Source organism: the organism of the source record quoted next, unplaced genomic scaffold (assembly GCF_019419815.1).
Source record: "Pyrus x bretschneideri cultivar Hongxiangsu unplaced genomic scaffold, Pyrus_bretschneideri_v1 Contig27, whole genome shotgun sequence".
NCBI classification, from domain to species: domain Eukaryota; kingdom Viridiplantae; phylum Streptophyta; class Magnoliopsida; order Rosales; family Rosaceae; genus Pyrus; species Pyrus x bretschneideri.
Genome location: NW_025999579.1, coordinates 4,629,375 through 4,651,369, shown reverse-complemented (window position 1 = coordinate 4,651,369; position 21,995 = coordinate 4,629,375). Strand labels below are relative to the sequence as shown.

The following is a 21,995-nucleotide window of genomic DNA, read 5'->3' as shown; positions in this document are numbered from 1 at the left end:
CAATTGTTGGACCTTTAAGAACTTACGGATCGGAAATCCGATGTGTGGATCTTTTGGATTGAATAACCTTATATTGTTGACCCTAATGGACCTACCTTATCGACGGTTGATGTTCTAGTCAACAGCTTCTACTCTAGAGTGTCGTTTGTCTCTAGTTTGTTGTTGAAGCTTGATGGAGCTTAGTTGGCTCATCATGATGATGTGTAATACCCAATTGACATGTGTCTCATTATATGTATTGTGGCACCATATTGAGTTATACTTGTTTATTAAATGTGCTTTCTATTGAAGTGTTATTTTTATTTTTGGCCATCGATCTATTTTTATTAAGTATGATTTGACTTGTGCATTGGAAATATGGTTTGTATTGTATGATTGGATTGATGTGATGAAATGTAAAGGCTAGTAGTGGACTGTTAACCCATTGGCATGGGGTTTGTTGCTTCGAAACATGTTTCACCCCTCGTGTCATTATTTCATTTCTTGTTTTAATGAGTCTTTGTAACTTGAGTAACCTAACTTGATCCATGTCATGTTTCATTGATTGGTGTTATACATTCTACTCCGCGATTCCGTTGAGTGGTGGTTCGGAATCGTATCCTGGTTTGGATTCAATTGAGTGATGGTCCAGAATCCCTTCTACTCTACTCCGCAATTCCGTTGAGTGATGGTTCGGAATTGTATCCTGGTTTGGATTTCGTTGAATGATGGTCCGGAATCCCCTTTGGTGTCTTGGTTTTGTTGGGTGGTCCGAAATCCCCTTTTTCCAGAAATGTAGTCTTCAGCCGAACTGCGTTCCTTTAGCCCTAGTTTTTAATGTATATATGAACGATATTTTTTGGGAATCTTGTGGTTTGAATTGGAAAAACTGTTGGATGTCTGAGTGACTTCTACGGAGTTTTCAGCGACTTGATTATGATTCCATAAAGTATAATTCTATACTTGATATTTATAGATTGTGATCGTTGGTTTGTTTTTATTGAATATCACATACTCGTATTATTGTCACTCACATGAGCCTCGCAGTTTATATGAGTGCCTGATTTGCCAATGTACCATTCATATAATGTAGGCAATGATTTTATATGTGACAGGTCTGGGTAGATTACAAAAAACCGCTTGATATTTTGCTTCCGTTGAGTGGTTTGGAACCTGATGTTGTTGGATTCCGTTGAGTGGTCCGAAATCCTTGCTCTTGTTCATTTCCGTAAGGTTATCTTAGAATCCTAAATTCGAGTGGATGGGAATTACCCACAATAGATATTGTGAATATAAATTAGAATTACCATTGACACGCCCCGACCCCGATATTCCCCAAATATCAGGGTAGGCACGTGCTGGCCGACACCCGAGGGTGACGAAAGCCATTTATTGAGTGCAAATGCTGAAAACAAGGGATAAATAAGGTTTATAAATATAAAAGAATAATTAATATGCCAAAAAGGACCGTGTTCAGAGCACACCACTAATCTAGAACACTAAAAGAAAATAATAATAAAATTGAATGAACCAAGGAGTGGGTCCTACACCGAGAGGACTCGAAGATGCCGATGCGGAAGTGCCTGGACATCGGGATTGTATGCCTCGATTCTAAGTCCTGAAGGGGGCGCAAAACAAACATGAGTGGACCAAGTTGATATATATATAATGAAACAGTTATCAACGTACTAACCCCCAGGTTTTATGAAAACACATATATATAATGATAAACATAGGTTTTCCGAAACCTAGCATGTCGTGCAAGATCTCAAATCATCATTCGCATAAAATAATAATCACTAGTGAATGTCCAATATAACACTTCAGGCCCCATGCCGGTTCCCCGTCTCTGAGCACACAGTCAGAGGAAAATGCACTTCAGGCCCCTTGCCGGCTCCCCGTCTCTGAGCAGACAGTCAGAGGAAAACACACTCCAGGCCCTATGCCAACACCAAACCGTCGCCCGGGACCGACCGGATCTATCCCTACGTCCCGTAGCGGAAAAGACCACTAGGTAAGTACAAAACCAGTGAACATACATATATTGAAAATCAACTTCATAGTATAAAGTCATCCATCATCTATACTATAAAAAGGTGTTCTAAACATGTTCTAAATATCATATCGTCATCCATCAGATATGCTATAAGAACATGGGTTATAGGAAAAATAGTAATAATTCAAACTAGCCTCAGTAAGCATGTTATCTCGTAAAACGTTCATAAAACATAATCATCAAATCATGCTTTTCATGTATGCATTTCTACTATCAAAACATACATTTTTAGAAGGGGTCCACTCACAGTACTTCGCTGTCGAAAAGCCACGCCACTAGCGAAGACGGAAACGCCACAATTAAACGCCCCTAAGCACATAAAGGGTACATTTAGTCAAACTCTATTCAAACGATTGAATTTGGAAAAACGGACATCGGAAACGGGTTCAGGACGTCGAAATTAGCCTAGGAGGGGTCCCGCACGAAAACCCAAAAGTCAACGGTCAAAGGCAACGTTGACCGTTGACCGATCAAAGTCAAAGCTGACCGTTGACCGGGTCAACGGTCAGACCGGGTTCGGGTCAACGGGTCAAACGGGTCAACGGGTCAACGGGTCACGGGTCAACGGGTCACGGGTCACGGGTCGATGGGTTTTGGGTTAGGGTTTTGGGCTTTGGGTTTTGGGTTAGGGTTTTAAATGGGTTGGGTTTGGGTACAAACAGAAAATGGGTTTGGGCTTGGGTTGGATCCGGGTTTAGGCCTAAGGGTTTGTGACTAATGGGTTTAGGGTTAACGGGCCAAAAGCCCTAAATGAAACGGCCCAAAGGCCTTAAAATTAACAAAACAAAAAAATAAAAAAAAATAAAAGGCTTGGGTTGGGCTGCCCAGGTTTTGGGCTTGGCAGGAAAGGCCCAAAGGCCTTGGGTTTGGAGTTCGCCGGATTCCAAGGAGGGAGAAGGCCGGATTTCGGCCGGAGATTTCCCAAGCTCCGTTGGAGCTCAAAACTCAACCAAAACATGTCGTTCAATATACCAAATTGAAGCCCCGAAGGTAAGGAATCGAAATATACCCTTGGTTCTCGTCATCGTGGTCGGAGTTGGCCGGAAAACAGCCTGGAAGCCACGGGTATCCGCCGGAAACTGGGTAAGATTCAAATGAGTATAACTTCTTCAATACTCAATAAAATTAGGTGAAACAAAAAGGAAAGTTGTAGTACTCAGCGAGACGAAGAGACTGATACCTCGCACGCCGGCCAACTCGCCGTGGTTTGGCCGGAAATTGCCTCGAAAGGTGCGGTGCTCGCCGGAAAACTAGGAAATGTCTCCGAGGTGATTTCTTCGTGGTTTGACGTCCAAAACACAACCACAGGGTTCGAAAAGAGCTATAGGTGTGGGCATGGGTGTGTGTGTGTGTGTGTTCTTGTCGGAGGAAAGAGCACCGAGAGGAGGAGAAAGGAGAGAGAGCACGGGAAGAAAGAGAGAAGAGAGAAGAGAAGACTTTTCAGAAAAAGAAGAAAAGAAAGGGAAAGGGAAAGGGAACGGGGAACAAAAACAGGGGGTGGGCCCCTTGGGCTCACCAATTAAGGCTAAAAAAACAATTTTAAAAAGGAAGGTATCCCCCAAACTTAGTGAAAATACAAAAATACCTATTTTCCTACGTAAATCCCGGGACGGGTTATTACAACCATGTTTATTACTCATAATCCAAGTGGGGAATTATATAGAGTTCCTTGGTTAATTCGTGAAATGTTTTGTTATCGCATTGTTTGATTAACGTAATTAAATGCTAAGATTGTGCATCTTTGATTCACGAATCGATTAATTGACAGGATTGTGGAATGACGTTGGATATGAGTGTTGTTATTATGATTATTTTAGTTGATTAATGTTTCTAGAGAATAATATTGTGCATTGTTAATTCTTTAATATGTTACACGCTATGAATTGTGATTTTATGTGGGAAATGTGATGATTTATGTGATGGATGAAGTGGAAATGTTATTTGTCATGTGGGATTATTATGTTGGATATCATTGTTATTGTTATGATTAGACTTGTTGATAAATATGGCGAGAGAATATGATTGTGCTTCGTCGTTTGTTCTTTGAAATATTGCTTGATATGCATTGTGGTATTTTGTTGGGAGATAATGACTTATGTGATGAATGTTCGAGTGTAGTGAAGTAATGAACTACGAATGGCTTGATCCCTATTTAGGGTATGTAGACAGTCTAACGAGGATGTTAGATGCAGCCATAAAGTCTACGAAGAATTATTGCGCAGTTGGATCTTAAGTTATGTTTTACCTTTTTCCGGAGGCAGGGTATGTTAGAGACGGGTATTTGGTGATGTCACATGTCGATCCTAAACGTATGTCGAGATTAGGACGTGACAGAATGAACTTATGGATCTGGGCTATTCGTTTACTTGGAGGAATAATAGGGAGGCCAAACCAATTCAACAGAGGCTCGATCGAGGGTTGGTCAGTGTGGGGTGGCATGATCTTTATCCGGATACAAAAATCCTGCGTGTGGTGTTGGAAGGGTCCGACCATGCAATGTTTGTTCTCTCTACGGAAAAGATAAGGGCTAGGAGGGGGAGAAGATTTATGTATGATGCGCGATGGGGGAAGCTAGCTGAATGCCGTGACTTGGTGGCTGATGAATGGCATGATAAGGCTAGGGGCTCACATGCTTATTGGTTTTGCGAGAAATCGAAATCTCTGAGGGGGAGTCTCAAGGTCTGGTATAAAGAGAGGGGAAGGAACTCAAAAAAGGCTATTGACCAACTCAAATGAGAGATCAGGATGGCTTATCAATCCCCTCGGTTTGCCACGGATGAGGTGTACCTAAAGGAAAGGGAGCTTAGGAAAGCGTATAAGGAAGAAGAGACTTATTGGCGAGTGAAGTCGAGGGTCCAATGGCTTAATGAGGGTGAGAACACGAAGTTTTTTCATGCGCAAACGATGAAACGGTGAAGGTTTAACTAAGTTTGGGGGTTGGAGGATTCGAATGGGGTGTGGCAAGAGAGCGAGACTGCCATAGGTTCCATCGCGGTATCCTATTTTTCAAATTCCTCCTACGAGAGCTCTGGGACCTGACGGGTTTTCGGGTAGTTTTTATCAGGACCATTGGGAGGTGGTGGGGAAGGATGTGGTGAATATTGTTAAAGCTTTCTGGCACTCTGGCTCGCTTTTACAGAAACTTAATCATACAAATCTGGTACTCATTCCAAAGGTGACGTGTCCGAAGAGTATGACCCAGTATTGGCCTATTGCTCTATGTAATGTACGCTATAAGGTCCTTGCGAAGGTTCTCACCATATATTAAAACAGGTTGTCGGGATAGGTTGGTGTGGCACCACACTACAAGTGGGGTGTACACGGTCAAGTCTGGCTATGGGGTGGCTTTGGGGCTTATGGAAAATGGTGTGCTGGGGAGGAAAGGGAGGGGTGTGCCAAGTGCGACACTGAAGAACAACCAAGTGTGGAATAGGATATGGAGTCTGGAGGTTCCTAATAAAATGAAATTCTTTATATGGCGGTGCTGCAATAATGCGTTGGCCGTAAGACGAAATCTGCTGCGGAGACATATGAGGGTTGATAACGTATGTGGGGTGTGTAGCCAGATCGATGAGACGGAAAACCATCTATTTTTCCGATGCGAACTCAGTCACCTATTCTGGTTTTGTTCTTCGCTCCAATTGAACTTTTTTGATATTTTTTTAGAAAGTTGGGAGAAATTCTGGAATCGTGTTAAGGGAAACGAAAATGCAGGCGAGATCATACAAGTTTATCTTTGGTTTATGGAGATTATGGAAAAATAGAAATGAGGTGGTTTTCAACGGTGTTTATCGACATCCTTAAGAGGTTTTGGAAGCATGGAGGAGGAGTATTTCTGAATTCAAAGACGCGAAGGTACAGGGTGCTGAAGGTGTGTGCCCAAAAATCGGGATGTCGACTGTGGATTTGGGATGAAAGACTGATCGGTGGCAGAAACCAGGATTTGTTGCGTGTGGGAGTGGGTTGGGTTGCTCGTGATGTCGCAGGCGTGTTGCAGGCAGCGGGAGGCTCGGGAGAGATGCACTGTCACTCTGCATTAGCGGCGGAAGCGGTAGCAATTCGGCAAGCTTTGGAGGTATGTGGTGACAATGGTTTTGACAATGTGATTGTTGAGTCTGATGCAAAGGTGCTTATTCAAATGATTAGGAAGGAGTTGATGCATGATTACAGTCTTGAATGTATCCTTGGCGAGTGCAATCGTGCTGCGCATTCAGTGGCTAAGTATGTGTTCAAGGAACCGCGGTATTTTGTATGGAATTGTATTGGTCTTGATTTCCAGTTTAATATCCTGGTACACGATGTCAAACTGTCTATTTGATTATAATAATAAATTTTATCCTTTGAGAAGAAGAAAAAAAAAAAAAAAAAAAGAAAAGGAATTTCAACACGTGTATTTCCTGAACTCATTATCACTTAACTAAAATTGATTACGAAACATTCACTATTCTATTGTCCAACCTCACTGCATTACTTCCCAAACCAGCAAGAACTTTTAGGTCTCCCATCCCATCTCCTCCTCTAACCTTTCGTCGTCGATCCCACACCCAATTAGCATCTTCTTTTCCGAGGAATTCATGGAAGCTCCAACAGAATACTTGGAGAATCGCTGCCACCTTTCTCCTCTAAACCCTGCCACCATGGCTGCCTAGGGATAGAAAAGGGTGGATTGAGGGTGGGGTCGTCGTCGGAGAGAGATTGGGGGAGAAAATGGGGTGGGTGGCCTGAGGGAAAGCTTGGAGGAGGAGAGGAGGTGGGTTCGGCGGGAAGAGGTTAGTAGAGAAGACGAGGGTGGGGTTGCAGGAGAGTAGAGGTTGCAGGAGGTGAGGGTTGGTCAGCCATGGCTCGTGGGTTTATGGGAGGAAGAAGAGTGTTGTTTGGTTATCAGGTTATGGGAGCAAGAAAGATGTTTGGTTATCAAAATAGCAAGAGTTTGGGGCAATTAAATGAAAGGAAAACTAATGAAAATAACTTAAAAACTTTGAGTAAGAGTTTGAAAACTTTGAGTTTTAACGATATAGACAAAATAAAGGGTAAAATGAATAGTACTAGGATTGACTTTTTAGTGTAAAAATATGATTTTTCATTAAAGTGAACAAATGTAACATTTCTATTGTAAAAATGTGTCTTTCGTTAAAATTCCTTTAAATGAACAGATGAAACATTTTTATTGGACCGTGCAAATGATCAATGAAAATTGGATACTGACTTGTCAATACCCAAGTATGAGAGACTTTTTTTAATCACGAGCAACTTACGAACATGAACGCCAAGTGTAATTTATAAATTTGTGGTCGCGCACCCTAGGCTAGGCGCAACTTACAAATTTAATTTTATTTTAGACATTTTTAGTAAACAGTTTTTTTTTTTTTTTGGACTTAGGTGAACATTAATTTGGGCCCCATTTTAAGTTCACATTCTTTTTTTATCCATAACCATTATTCCTTAAAAAGTAATGAGGAGTGAAACGCCATCGTTCCACTGAAAATGAAAAAGTAGGGCCACAACCCTCTTCTTCTTAGTCGCTATATTTTTACGAACGCAGTGACCTCCTACCAAGGTCTCCTGTCCCCTAAGTACGTGTCTCCTACATGTCTCATCTCTAACTATGTGTCTCCTACAATTGTTGGGTTGCTTTCGGGTTTATCGGATTCGAGCTTGATAAGTATTGGACAGGAATACATGGTCTTTGTTTGAAATGGCATTTAGATTCTAATGATCACGGGAGCTGTGTGCTTGTCAGCATGTATTCGATATGTATGTGTGTGAATTCTGCACATAGAGTTTTTAGTGGTTTGTTCGAGCCAGATTTAGTTACATGGTCTGCTTTGATAACTGGGTTTTCGCAGATTGGAGATTATGATAAGGCCTTGTTCTTCTTCAAGAATTTGAACATGGAAGGTAAGAAGCCGGATTCAGTTTTGATTTCTAGTGTGTTGGCTGCTGCTGCTCATCAGATGGCGCATGTAGGACCTGGTTACATGCTTGTGTTCTTTGACATGGACTCCAATCGATGTCATGATTTCCTCTGCACTTATAGCCATGCATTCAAAATGTGGCTTCTTGGCAATGGGGACTCGTGTTTTTTAGATCATGCTAGAGAAGAGTATTGTTTCCTACAATTCTTTAATATTGGGTCTTGGTTTGCTGGACTTGCCTCCGAGTAGGGCTGGGCAAACGGATCCTGGACCCGCGGGTAGGGGCGGGTACCCGTTGTTTGGGGCGGGTAAGGGCCGGGTCCAAAATTTCTAAACACAAAACGGGGCGGGGCGGTTCGGGTATACCATATTAACGGGGCGGGGTGGATCTTGAAATAGAAGTGGACGGGCCCCCGGCCCGGCCCGTTTCTAGAATGAATAATAGAAGAAATTGTTTCCTCTTCCTAGTCTTCTCGAACTCTCCTCCCGACTCCTCTCATTTCACTCAGACCTCTCTCCTCCTAACTCTCTCTGATCATCCTAGCTCCATACACCACCGCTACCATCATCACTCAGACCTCTCTCATCCTGATTTGCTTCTATCTTCCTCCCTCCGTCCGCTGCCATCATCATCAAGCTTCGATCTATTTTCCTGACTCACTCTCTGGAAATCAGTTTCTCTCCCTCTGACAAACTTAAAGGGACGAACAATGAAGTCGAACAACTCGTGTACCCAGCAAGGTAAATATTTTCTTCTGCTTCCTTTCATTTGCTGCGATTTTCACATGGATCTTGCTTGTTTTTTGGTTGTGATTTGATTGAAATGGTCATCTGGGTCTGTTTTTATTTGATTTTTGGAGCAAATGGAACTTCCAACTGTGTCACCGACTCCTCTGTCTTCAGCAAATGGACGGCAAACCAGAGGAGTCCGTACGGACGAAGATGGAGTCGCTACGGATGGCCTGCGAGAGTGAGATTCCGATCCACCAGCAGGATTTGGATGCCTTCGCGGCGTCGTTTCGGGACTCCCTGGCTTCCGCTCGCGCCACCGCACAAGAAACCCTCCGGTCCCAAGGTCCAGCTTGTCATTTAACTCTTTTATTTACTTGATTTTTTCATAAATTTACTTCGATTTAGGGTTTATATCTGCGTTTTCTTGTAATTTGTGCATAAATTTGGGTTCTTGAGTCGAGTGAGGATGCGTGGTTCGTGCGAAATTAGGGTTTCAGATTTAAATTTTTGTAAATCTCATTTGGCTGAAGTTTGTTTTCTTTCGAATAATTGCAGGTAAGTTAGGAGAGGCTAAAGCTAAATTGAGGGAAGCTGAGGATGATTTGTTTAAAGCCCTGGCAGGTATATACTCTGCATTTTGTATTTATAATTTGGATGGAAATTAGAAATTACTTGGAAAATTTGAAGTTAAAATTGCAAAGAAATTACACTAATTTTATTGTTTAGTAGTAATATCCCTGAAAGCTAATCAATTTAATTGCTGCTTTTGCTGTGATTAGCTGAAATCTTTTTTCTTTTAAGATATATTTTTCCTTCTTCAAATTAATCTGTGTTAGTTTATATTTCTTATTGTTCTTTGTAGTGAAGACCCGTAAAGAGGCCAAGCGAATGGCATTGATGGAGGCCATTGAAGCTAGGAAAGCTAGGATTGAAGTACTTAAGAGAACAGTGCAAGATCAAAGGGCTAAGAGGGATGAATATGCTGCAATCCTTTCTCAGCAATCTTTTGGTAATTTCCTCTGATTATTTCAGTTATTGGCACCATCGCTGATTTGTTGTTATAGCTTTCTATCATTATATGTACTTATTAATAGTTAAACTTTTGCTCTTTGTTTGATTGCATTCTGGCTTTTTATTGGAGGGGGACTCGGTTTTTCAAAGGACATCGTATATGATTGTGATTGTGATTCCAAATTTCAAACAACCAAAAAAAAAAAAAAAAGGGACCCGTGGAGCCGGCTCGAACCGGCCCGTTTCAACCGGGCCGGGTAATGTCCGGTTCTTATATTAGAAAATGTAATCCCCGGCCCGGCCCGCCCCGTTTCCTTTGAACCTAGGTCCGGTCCGGTCCCTTCAAAATTGGGCCCGGCCCGGCCCGTGCCCAGCCCTACCTCCGAGGCCTTTAGTGAAGAGACTAATAGAGAGTCAAAAGTTAGTTAGTGTTAGTCAGAGTTAGTGTAGTAATAATTCTTTTACCTTTCTTCTGTGGTAACTTTAATTAGGTATTGTTATATATACTCCGTAAAATTATTATCTTGAGTTAATGAGAAAATATTTCATTTCCTTAATATGGTATCTTTCGCCTCAGTCTAACAACCTTGATCCTTTTCCCAAATTTTCCCACCTACCAAACAGTAATTTTCTCACTTACCAAACAGCTCTACTTCTACTTTCCTCTTCTCGATTCTTGCTCAGAATTTTGTATCTCTGATCTTTAACGGCGGCATACTCTTCCAGCTCATCTTCTCCGGTGATCGCACCTCCTCAATCTCCTCATGTGATCGTAAATCCTAATTATTCTCCGCTTATCTCAAACCCTAATTCTTCATTTCAGGCTTCGATCAACTCGATTACAATCCAAAATATTGGTAGTATGGTTCAAACAAAGCTTAAACGCCACAATTATCTTGTCTGGAAATCTCTTTTTGATCCGATCTTCCATCGCTACAAGCTTACCAACATCATTGATGGATCTGAGCCACCACCGCCTCAATTTCTTACTGATCCATCTAATTAATAATCTCACCTCTCTTCCAAATCCAGCCTTCGAGCAATGGTATGAGAAAGACCAGAACATTATTATCTGGATAAATTCTACTCTCTCAGAAGATCTCATTTCCTTCATTGTTGGAGTCCAATCTGCCCGGCAGAATCTTGAACTTCGTTTTGGTGGAGTCTCTCAATCACACATTCATCAACTCCGCTCCATCCTTCAATATGTGACAAAAGGATCCTCTTCAATCTCTGAATATTTACAGCATATCAAGGAAGTTACAAATGCTCTTGCTACTGCTGGAGCGCCAGTTGATGACAATCATCTTCTCCTCATTATTCTCAATGGCCTTCCTGATGAATATGACTCATTTGTGGACTCTGTTCAATTCCATTTGGCTAATACCACCATTGATGATCTTAATGGCTTTCTTCTTAATAAAGAGATGGATCTTTCGAGAAATAAGCAAAATCAAGGTTCCTCTTCTAATGAACCGTATCAAGCTTTCAATTCCATCCAGGCATCCAATAAACCTCCACTGCTGCCTACACCAAATGTTCCTCAAGTGCAAGCTTACAATGCTCAAACTCAGCCAAACAAGAATAATTTTTAGAGGAATAATTCACAGCGCAATTATTCCAATCGCACCAAATTCAATCGCTACAACAATAACAATTGCGGAGGAAATCGTGGTGGACATTACTACAAAAATAATTACAATTCTCCACACCCTGTTCCTTGTCAAATTTGTGAGGATCCTGGTCATCCTGCTATCGATTGTGTTAATCGTATGAATCCAAACTTCCAATGGCGCATTCCACCTGCCAAACTTGCAATGTGTGCAAATACCACTACCTCTTCTTCCCCGCCATGGTTGCTTAACTCTGGTGCAAGCTCTCACATGACAAACAATGTTCATAATCTGCAACATCCTCAGCCATACACTGGTTCTGACAAAGTCTACATTAGAAATGGCCAAGGTTTGTCAATTCTTCACTCAGGCTCTTCATTTATTCAAACACCATCTGCTACTTTTAAGTTGAACAATGTTTTGCATGTTCCCCATCTGCAACATGATCTCATCTCTGCAAATATGTTTCTTTTGGGTAATTGGTGCTCTTTAACCCAAAATCCTTTTGACTTTAATGTGAAGGATCTTGCTACAAGGAGGATGCTTTTTAGAGGTCCTGTTCGTAGTGGTCTTTATCCCTTCTCTGTGTCTTCTCCCTCAACAAGAAGGTTTTCTGCCAATCCTGCAATAAAAGCAACTACTCAAATCTGGCATCAACGATTGGGGCACCCAATGTTCAAGACTTTTCGATCTATTGTATCAAAGTCTACTTTGCCTATTACTAATAATGTCACTCAATTTCATTGTTCAAATTACATCTTGGGCAAATGTGCCAGATTACCTTTTCATGATTCTATTTGTACTACTTCTAGAGCTTTAGAATTGGTATATGCTGATGTTTGGGGACCAGCACCCTTACTCTCTGTGAGTGAATATCGGTTCTATGTAATTTTTGTTGATGATTTCACGAAATATACTTTGATGTATCCTTTGAAGCATAAATCAGATGTCTTTCATACATTTATACAGTTTCAGCCTCTTGTTGAAAACTTGTGCGGAACCAAAATTGGTACTTTACGCTCTAATTCAGGAGATGAATTCTTCAGTTCTGCCTTTAAGACACATCTTGCTCAACATGGTATTCAACAACATCTTAGTTATCCCTACACCCCTCAGCAAAATGGATGTGCTGAAAGGAAGCACATACAAGTTGTAAAGACAGCTAGAACCTTATTGGTTGCATCAAATGTTCTTCATCAATTCCTTTCTAACTGCAGTCTATCTGATCAATAGACTCCTACCTGTCTCCAAGCCTTCACCATGGGAACAACTCTTTCACAAGTCACCAAATTACACTCACCTTAAGGTTTTTGGGTATACATGCTACCCTTGGTTAAAGCCTTATACCAACTCCAAACTTGAGGCTAAGAGCAAGGTATGTGTGTTTATTGGTCATAGTCTAGTCCACAAAGGATATAGATGTCTAGATCAGTCTACATTTCTCGACATGTTTGTTTGATAAAAGCTCATTCCCTTTTCATCAATCTACATTTATGTCACTGCCTACAATCCCTTCCACAACCACCACTTCATCATCTTCCTTTTCTCTTACTTTTCCAAATTTATATCCTTCATCAACCTCTGAGTCTCCATCCTCTTCCAATTTAGTCTTGTCCCCATTACCATCACATTTTGTATCCTTACCTATACCATCCCCACAAGTCACTCATGTTCCTTCACCCTCCATTAATATTTCCCCTACAATACCCTTACCATCACATCCACCAATTCCCATTACCTCTACTCATCCTATGCAAACTAGATCCAAATCTAGAATTTATAAACCAAAAGCATACACTGCAACCAAACATCCCTTGCCATCTACCCTGAATCTTAAGTATGTCCCTTCGACCTATTTGCAAGCCTCTAAATTTCCCCATTGAAGGACAGCAATGCAAGAAGAATTTAACGCCTTGCAAAGTGCTGGAACTTGAGCACTAGTTCCATCTAACCCATCTCAAAATCTAGTTGGGTGTAAGTGGGTATTTCGAATTAAAAGAAAGCTTAATGGCTTTGTCGACAGGTACAAGGCCAGATTAATGGCCAAGGGGTATAATCAGCAGGAAGGAATCGATTACAGTGATACTTTTTGTCCAATGACAAAGCCAATTACCATCAGAATCCTACTCACTTTGGCAGTTCAGTCTAATTGGTTTTTGCATCAACTGGATGTTAGTAATACTTTCTTACATGGCCATTTGAAGGAAAATATGTTCATGACTCAACCATCTGGTTTCATTGATCAAGATCACCCCAATCATGTATGTCATTTAAAGAAATCTCTCTATGGATTGAAACAAGCTCCAAGAGCTTGGTTTGAGAAGCTACATTCTGCATTACTTTCTATAGGATTTCAGGTATTTCAATCAGATCACAGTTTATTTGTCATTCACAAACTAGTTCTAGTCCTTATACTTGTCTATGTGGATGATATCCTTGTGACTGGACCTTTTTCAATTGCTTGCAGTGATGTGATATCTCAGTTAAGTGCTCAATTTCCTGTCAAAGACTTAAGAGATCTTCATTACTTTCTTGGGTTAGAAGTACAAAGGCCTTCTGCAAGCATTTTTATTCATCAGTCTAAATATGTGTTAGACTTGCTTAAAAGGACAAAAATGGATGGAGCAAAGCCATGTGTTACTCCTCTAGGCTCTGCCAAACTTGACCATACTAGTGCATTGCTTGAAGATCCTGCAGAATATAGACAAATTGTTGGGGCTCTTCAATATCTCACTTAGACAAGGCCTAATCTGTAATAACCCGTCCCGGGATTTACGTAGGAAAATAGGTATTTTTGTATTTTCACTAAGTTTGGGGGATATGATAGGAGCATATTCATGCGACTTAAATGGCTTGTTCTCGTGCATTTACGTTATGTTTCTTTAGTTATTTTAGTACTTTAAGCTATTTTCGTGTGTTTATAGGTCCAAAGGGCTAAAGGAGCAAAAAGATGCATTTTGGAGACTTTTGGAGCACTTTTGGGCTAAGGATGGATAGCTTATGCTTGGAGCCAAAGTGTTGGACGAAATTGAAGACCTAATTGAAGACCAAAGTGTTGGAACCTTGTTCTCTTTAGTTTTAGGACATTTAAAACCTTTCCTAATCCCAATCATGCCATGCATAACACACATCCATTCTAACACATTGTCATTGCACATGCATTTCCTTCATTAGTTAATTCACATGCTCCATACTTATCATCACCACTCATTACTTATCACATATCATCACCACTTATCACTTATCATTCACCACTTATCATATCATACATTCATTTATCACTTATCATAATCATTCACTTATCACTTAACATATCATACACTTATCACTTATCACTCATAATCACCTACAACATCCACCTACTTCACCTACAACATCCACCTAATTCACCTACAACATCCACCTACTTCACCTACAACACCCACCTACTTCACCTACAAATGACATAGCCATATGTTCCCTCCACTACTCCTATAAATACCCTTGCATTCATTCATTCATGGACATCTCATTTTCATACACAACACATTACAAACACATTCTCCCTTCCCTTTCTCCTCCATTTCTTCCATTTCCATAATCCCCCAATCCATTCAACACACCAACAACATCCCTTAGTCCTTGTGCTACAACGAAGACGAAGAGAAGAGGGCCTAAACGTTCATACAATTCACGTTTGAGTTGTTGGAATGTTTACGCGTTTCTTTGATTTCAATGTTTAAATTCAATTCTCTTTGTTTTGTAATATGAGGAATGGAAGAGAAGAGTGCCTAAACGTTCATACAATTCAAGTTTGAGTTGTTGGAATGTTTAGGTGTTTCTTTGATTTCAAAGTTATGAGGAACTAAACCCTTTTTGGCTAGGGGTGATTTCAATACCATGATTATTTATGTGATATGAATTGATGAATTCCGGTTATGAACTCTTGATTCGTGAATGCAATTGGCTTAACTATTTGATGATTAACTTATTTGTGTTTGTTGATTGAGGGTCGACACTTAATTAGCATGCATAAATATGTGGCTAAAGTTTAAGGAGATTTCACATAATCGTTACTAACTTATACTTGAAAGTAGTAAAAGGTCGCTTGTCACGATCGCGTTAAGTTTAATTCTTAGCATGAGTAACATGATGTCATAGTTGCAAATGCTTTGTCAATGCTTATGGTTTTCATTATTCTTAATGATCTTCGATTGTATCTCTATTATGATGACATGTAGGGAACTTTTGAGAATGTTTTGGGTTGTCGAATGATGCCATCCAATCCAATAATATAAGGAAAATCTGAGGGTTAACTAGTGATGTCACGGTTAATTTGGGGCATTGTCGTTCATAATTCAATGAAGGAATAACTGGAAATTGATTCATATGCATAAATATCATGTGTAGAGAAAGAACCCTTAGCTAGCTTCCCATCCATTCATTTCCGTCAAATCCATATTTACAATTTGTTTTGTTTCCAAGTATTCATTTTAGTTTAAATTCGTCCAAATCCAATTCCCCCCTATTTCGTTGAAGTCTTAGTCTTAATCTTCCTTATTTTTAGTTTTGCTTTCTTCGAGCATTAAATAGTGTTTTATATTGTGTTTTTATGTTTTTAAGTCAATTTAGAAGGTTTTAGCAAGCCCTCCTAATCCCCGGTCTAGAACGATCCCTCACTTATCCATTCTACTACAATTGTCAAACGAAGGTTTAATTTATGCGCGTATAATTCTCGCATCAGGATACCTTCCTTTTTAAAATTGTTTTTGAGCCTTAATTGGTGAGCCCAAGGGGCCCACCCCCTGTTTTGTCCCCCGGTTCTTTCCCTTTCCCTTCTTTTCTTTTCTTTTTCTGAAAAGTCTTCTCTTCTCTCTTTCTTCCCGTGCTCTCTCTCCTTTCTCTCCCTCTCGGTGCTCCTTCCTCCGACAAGAATACACACACACACACACCCATGCCCACACCTATAACTCTTTTCTAACCCCGTAGTTGTGTTTTGGACGTCAAACCACGAAGAAACCACCTCGGAGACATTTCCCAGTTTTCCGGCGAGCACCGCCCCTTTCGAGGCAATTTCCGGCCAAACCACGGCGAGTTGGCCGGCGTGCGAGGTATCAATCTCTTCGTCTCGCTGAGTACTACAACTTTCCTTTTTGTTTCACCTAATTTCATTGAGTATTGAAGAAGTTATGCTCATTTGAATCTTACGTAGTTCCGGCGGACACCCGTGGCTTCCAGGCTGTTTTCCGGCCAACTCCGACCACGATGACGGGAACCAAGGGTATATTTCGATTCCTTACCTTCGGGGCTTCAATTTGGTATATTGAATGACATGTTTTGGTTGAGTTGTGAGCTCCAACGGAGCTTGGGAACTTTCCGGCCGAACCCCGGTGGTCTTCTCCGGGCACCCAGGCCTTCGGGCCATTCTGTTTCCCCGCGGGCCTTAGGCCTGACTTGGGTCTTTGGCCCAATACCCTTACCCTTTCTTTTTTTTATTTTTAGTTATTTCATTTTAAAACCCAAAAGGCCTTAGGGCCTTGGTTGCAGCCCAAACCCATTTCCCCTTTTTACCCAAACCCATTTTCTGTTAGCCCAAAACCCAAAACCCAAAACCCTAAAGCCTGACCCGTACCCGTTGACCCGTGACCCTGACCCGTCTGAGCTGTTGACCCGGTCAACGGTCGTGCGGGACCCCTCCTAGGCTAATTTCGACGTCCTGAACCCGTTTCTGATGTCCGTTTTCCCAAATTCAATCGTTTGAGTAGAGTTTGACTAAATGTATCGTTTATGTGCTTAGGGACGATTATCTGTGGCGTTTCATTCTTCGCTAGATGGCGTGGCTTTTCGACGGCGAAGTACTGTGAGTGGACCCCTTCTAAAAATGCATGTTTTAATGGTAGAATTGCATACACAGAAAAGCATGACTTTACGATTATGTTTTATGAAACGTTTTACGAGATAACATGCTTACTAAGGCTAGTTTGAATTATTACTATTTTTCCTATAACCCATGTTCTTATAGCATATCTGATGGATGACGATATGAGATTTAGAACATGTTTAGAACACCTCTTTATAGTATAGATGATGGATGACTTTATACTATGAAGTTGATTTTCAATATATGTATGTTCACTGGTTTTGTACTTACCTAGTGGTCCTTTCCGCTACGGGACGTAGGGATAGATCCGGTCCGTCCCGGGCGACGGTTTGATGTTGGCATAGGGCCTGAAGTGTGTTTTCCTCTGACTGTCTGCTCAGAGACGGGGAGCCGGCAAGGGGCCTGAAGTGCATTTTCCTCTGACTGTGTGCTCAGAGACGGGGAGCCGGCATGGGGCCTGAAGTGTTATATTGGACATTCACTAGTGATTATTATTTTATGCGATTGATGATTTGAGACACTGCACGACATGTTAGATTAAGGAACAATCTATATTTCTCATTATATATGTGTTTTCATAAAACCTGGGGGTTAGTACGTTGATAACTATTTTATTATATATATTTATCAACTTGGTCCACTCATGTTTGTTTTGCGCCCCCTTCAGGACTTAGAATCGAGGCATACAATCCCGACGTCCAGGCACTTCCGCATCGGCATCTTCGAGTCCTCTCGGTGTGGGACCCACTCTTTTATTTCATTCAATTTTATATTATTTTCTTTTAGTATTCTAGATTAGAGGTGTGCTCTGAACACGGTCCGTATTTGCATATTAATTATTCTTTTATATTTATAAACCTTATTTATCCTTTGTTTTCAGCATTTGCACTTGATAAATGGCTTTCGTCACCCTCGGGTGTCGGCCAGCACGTGCCTACCCTGATATTTGGGGAATATCGGGGTCGGGGCGTGTCATAATCTTTCATTTGTTGTTAACCTTGTCTGCCAATTCATGCATTCTCCAAGAGATCAACATCTTCAAGTTGTCAAACGAATACTGAGATATCTCAAAGGTTCTTTTGGTCATGGTTTATGGTTTCCAAAGGTTTCATCCTCTCTTACACTCAAAGCCTTTTCTAATGTTGACTAGGCTGATTGCTCTTGGGATAGACGATCAACTGGGGTTTCTGTATCTTTCTTGGCCCTTCACTTTAGCTAGAGTGTAAAGAAGCAACACACTGTTGACCGTTCATCCACAGAAGCTGAATATAGGTCTTTAGCTCATACAACTGCCAAAATCACTTGGATATGTCAATTGTTTACTGATATTGGTTTTCAGTTATCTGGATTACCTCAATATTTAGAATGTTTGATGAGATACTCAGAAACGGATTGAAACCTGATGAATCTACATTTTCTGCTCTCCTTTGTGCATGCTGCCATGAAGGCCTTGTCGAAGATGGCCACAAAGTTTTCAGAAGAATGAAAGATGAGTTTGGCATTCAAGCTAGAACGGAGCATTATGTTCATATGGTGAAACTTATTGGGATGGAAGGAACGTTGGAAGAGGCTTACTATCTAATCTTGTCCTTATCTGAACCAGTGGACAGTGGCATATGGGGAGCCCTTTTATTGTGCTGTGATGTCTCTGGAAATTCTGAGCTGGCAGAAATTGTAGCCCAAAGGCTCTTTGAAAGTAGCTCTGGGAAAAGTGCTTACAGAGTCATGCTCTCTAATATATCTGCTGGTGAATTTTTGTTTTCAACTACACGGCGAAATGACAAACAAGCTTCCAAGTTTATCTTTTCCAAAATATACAAGAACAGATAAGAGAAGAATCCCACCCGTGCAAATGAATTATTGAGCTTGGAATAAATGATGGAACATAAGTTCAATGAAATTTTAAGTGTTAAAAGTACACTTTTTCACCTTAGCCACCATGTAAGACAGATAAGCCATTAGAACCACTACGGAAATCTCGCGGATGCTTGAAATAAAATAAGATTTGTACAGGTACCATCTGATATTTCATTTCCTACGACATCTATCACAAATGTCTTTGCCCTGAGGGATCTGTGAATATGATACTAACCTTCCGAAGCATAAGGTTTTAAGGGCATATGCTGCCACAAGTCCAAACTGAAAATAAAACACGAAACCAATTTGAGGCCACAGATAAGTGAGCTTAGTATTCTGAATAATACTTGAGCGATATTATATCACCATTATCGGTCCCATGGTAAACTTACTGCAATTCCGAGAGCAGTGATTGTAAAGAATAAGTGTAGGAAATCTCCAACGACACGAAGTTCAGTCGTGCCCTTAAGCTTACTAACGTCAATCTTTTGAACTGCATTGAACAAGACAACTGATGTCGCATCAATCAACACTCCTTCCCCAAGGACTAGGCTGTACATTAAAGGAGTTTCATCTTGATGAAGAATCTACATAAAGTGGATATAATATCTCAGCAAATCCAAGTACAGGAGCGGCTTGCCCAAGTTTAATGAAAAAGAAAATCAAGCATTTGATACAGTGAAGGATTCAGGAAATAATATTAACAAATTTTTTTTTATCATAAATAGTATGCATATCGCTATTTTATCGAATCTTGACAGATCCAGAAAATAATATAATCCTATTAATATTTAAAAATTTAAACATTTGATGCCCACCCAAAAAACCAAGACCCTACTCTCTCTCTCTCTCTGATTTTTTTTTTTTTTTTTTTTTTTTTGAACTAAAAAATCTTCATTGATGGAATTGGAAGCTCTGATTGGAATTACAAATTCAACAAGAAAATTCCTCGGATCATAAAAGGTTTTAAAAGCTGATTGGACAGAAGCTGCCCTGCAAAGAAAGTTGAGGTTCATCACCATGCAAGTTCATCCTTCCATCAATGCAGGACTCATTCTCAATACGTACCCTCTCGTATGATAAGTTTTTAAGCTTAACATGTGAACAATAAAACGGAGTGAGTGGATCCCAGAATTTTATGTATCTGGAACACAAGGAGAAAAAATAATTAATATCTGGAACACAAGGAGAAAAAATAATTAAGTGGACATTAAAAATTTTAATTCTCTCTCTAGGGATGATGCAAAGAAGTTGAGGGATTATATTTATATAACAGAAGGCAAACTGAAGAAAGTGCCCGGGCTCAAGTGGATTAAGGCCTGGTTTGATACTGAGGTGATTCTAAAAAAAGCTGGTATCAAAAAAAGCTGGGAGCTGTTTTTGTGTTTGGTAAACATTCAGCTTCAGCTTTTTTTCACAGTTTTGGGTGAAAAAAAAAGCCAAAAACAAGAAGCTGCAAAAGCCAGCTTTGAAAAACCGGCTTTTTTTCATATATGTTCTACATAAAAGTTTACCAAACACTATAATACTGTTTTCTTTTTTTCAAAAGCACTTTTACAAAAAAGTTTACCAAATACTCTACTGCTTTATTTCATAGCTGCTTATTCTCACAGCACAGCAGAATCAACTTTTTTTAAAGCACATCAATACCAAACCAATCCTAAAGGTAGTGAAATCCTTGTAGTAGGATTTTAAAATCAGTGACAAAACAAGCAATCTGTACTAGGAACCGTAGATTTTTTTTTTTTTTTTTTTTTTTTTTTTTAAATTATGGAAATCTCAAAAGGCTATTACTTTCTGTGTTAATCGAACGCTATAATTCATCACAAAAATAAAAATCGAACGCTACAAAATCTCGGATCGGTTTTGCTTGTACAATCAACTTCTCCGTTCGCTTCGAAGTTTTTGTTTTATTCCTTGTCTCCTTCGATGGTTTTTGAACTAGCCATATAGTGCTCTACAAATGTGTTTTGCATAGAAGAAAAAGATAGCTATATTGTACAATCAACGAGAATGTGACGACCCAAATTATTATTTTCTTAATTAGTTGCAATACCAAAACAATAGGAAAATTTACAAAGCTATTGTGTGATGAGTCCATATTATATCATATATTTTAGTATTAATTTATTACTTATTTTGGTAAAATTTTGATATTTTGCTTTATATTTTCAAAATAGGATATTCGACTTCCTCTAGAGCAAAAAGTATTCAAATAGATGAATTTTGGAGTGATTCCAATTGAAAGATATTCGTGTGCCTTTCAAGATGATTGTATCAAAATTCCAGATTTTTCTACCAAGCCATTTGACCGTGACGATGAAATAAAGGCCCAGCGCGCAACTTTCCCAGATTGACGTTTCTAGACGTTTTGGGTATTTTGGGGGAACGTCTGTGGAGAATTTAGCTAAACTTTTACAATTTGGTTTTCAAAACGTTTTCTTTTGTTTTCTTTACTTTACTAATTTCTTTAACCTTTTTAATTAAATTCGTTTTTATTATTTTTAAATTCAAAATCAACTTTTTACAATACTTGTTTTTAAATAATTAACTAAGAATTTGATTTTGCATAAATTATTCATTCAATCCCTGCGAAAAACAATATTACTTGAGCTGTTTATACTACAACTACCTTGTTCTCTTGTAAGTATTTTTAAGTGTTTTTATCTCTACTTTTGCAGGTGGTAAAACCTCTATCAAGAAATTAGTGCCGTCACCAGGGATTGTTTTAAATAATTTGTGTTTATCAACTCGTTAATTATTTTGTATATATCTTTTCATTTACTTGATTTTAATTTATTTTTTTATTTGTTTTGGAAAACTAATGAAAATGACTTAAAAACTTTAAGTTTTAATGATAAAGACAAAATAAAAGGTAAAATAAATAGTACTAGAATTGACTTTTTAGTGTAAAAATATGATTTTTCGTTAAAATGAATAGTACTGTGAGTTTTTCGTTAAAACTTCCTTTT

At 39.7% G+C, this 21,995-nt stretch overlaps 1 protein-coding gene and 1 pseudogene across 1 annotated transcript; both read left to right on the top strand.

The window, feature by feature from the left end:
- Positions 1–6,872: 6,872 nt before the first annotated feature.
- Positions 6,873–21,731, top strand: LOC103937559 (annotated as a pseudogene).
- Positions 8,848–9,720, top strand: LOC125479025 (kinetochore protein SPC25 homolog). Its single transcript, XM_048588031.1, has 3 exons — positions 8,848–9,025; positions 9,238–9,303; positions 9,545–9,720. The coding sequence occupies exons 1-3, from the start codon at positions 8,857–8,859 to the stop codon at positions 9,703–9,705; spliced, it is 396 nt and encodes a 131-aa protein (XP_048443988.1). The 5' UTR covers positions 8,848–8,856; the 3' UTR covers positions 9,706–9,720.
- Positions 21,732–21,995: the final 264 nt, after the last annotated feature.

Bases quoted from the DNA above. Each gene is read 5' to 3' on its own strand.
- LOC125479025 (XM_048588031.1), top strand. From the start codon at position 8,857: ATGGACGGCAAACCAGAGGAGTCCGTACGGACGAAGATGGAGTCGCTA. The intron at 9,026-9,237 runs GTCCAGCTTGTC...GAATAATTGCAG, and splicing joins AGAAACCCTCCGGTCCCAAG to GTAAGTTAGGAGAGGCTAAA. The intron at 9,304-9,544 runs GTATATACTCTG...TGTTCTTTGTAG, and splicing joins TTTGTTTAAAGCCCTGGCAG to TGAAGACCCGTAAAGAGGCC.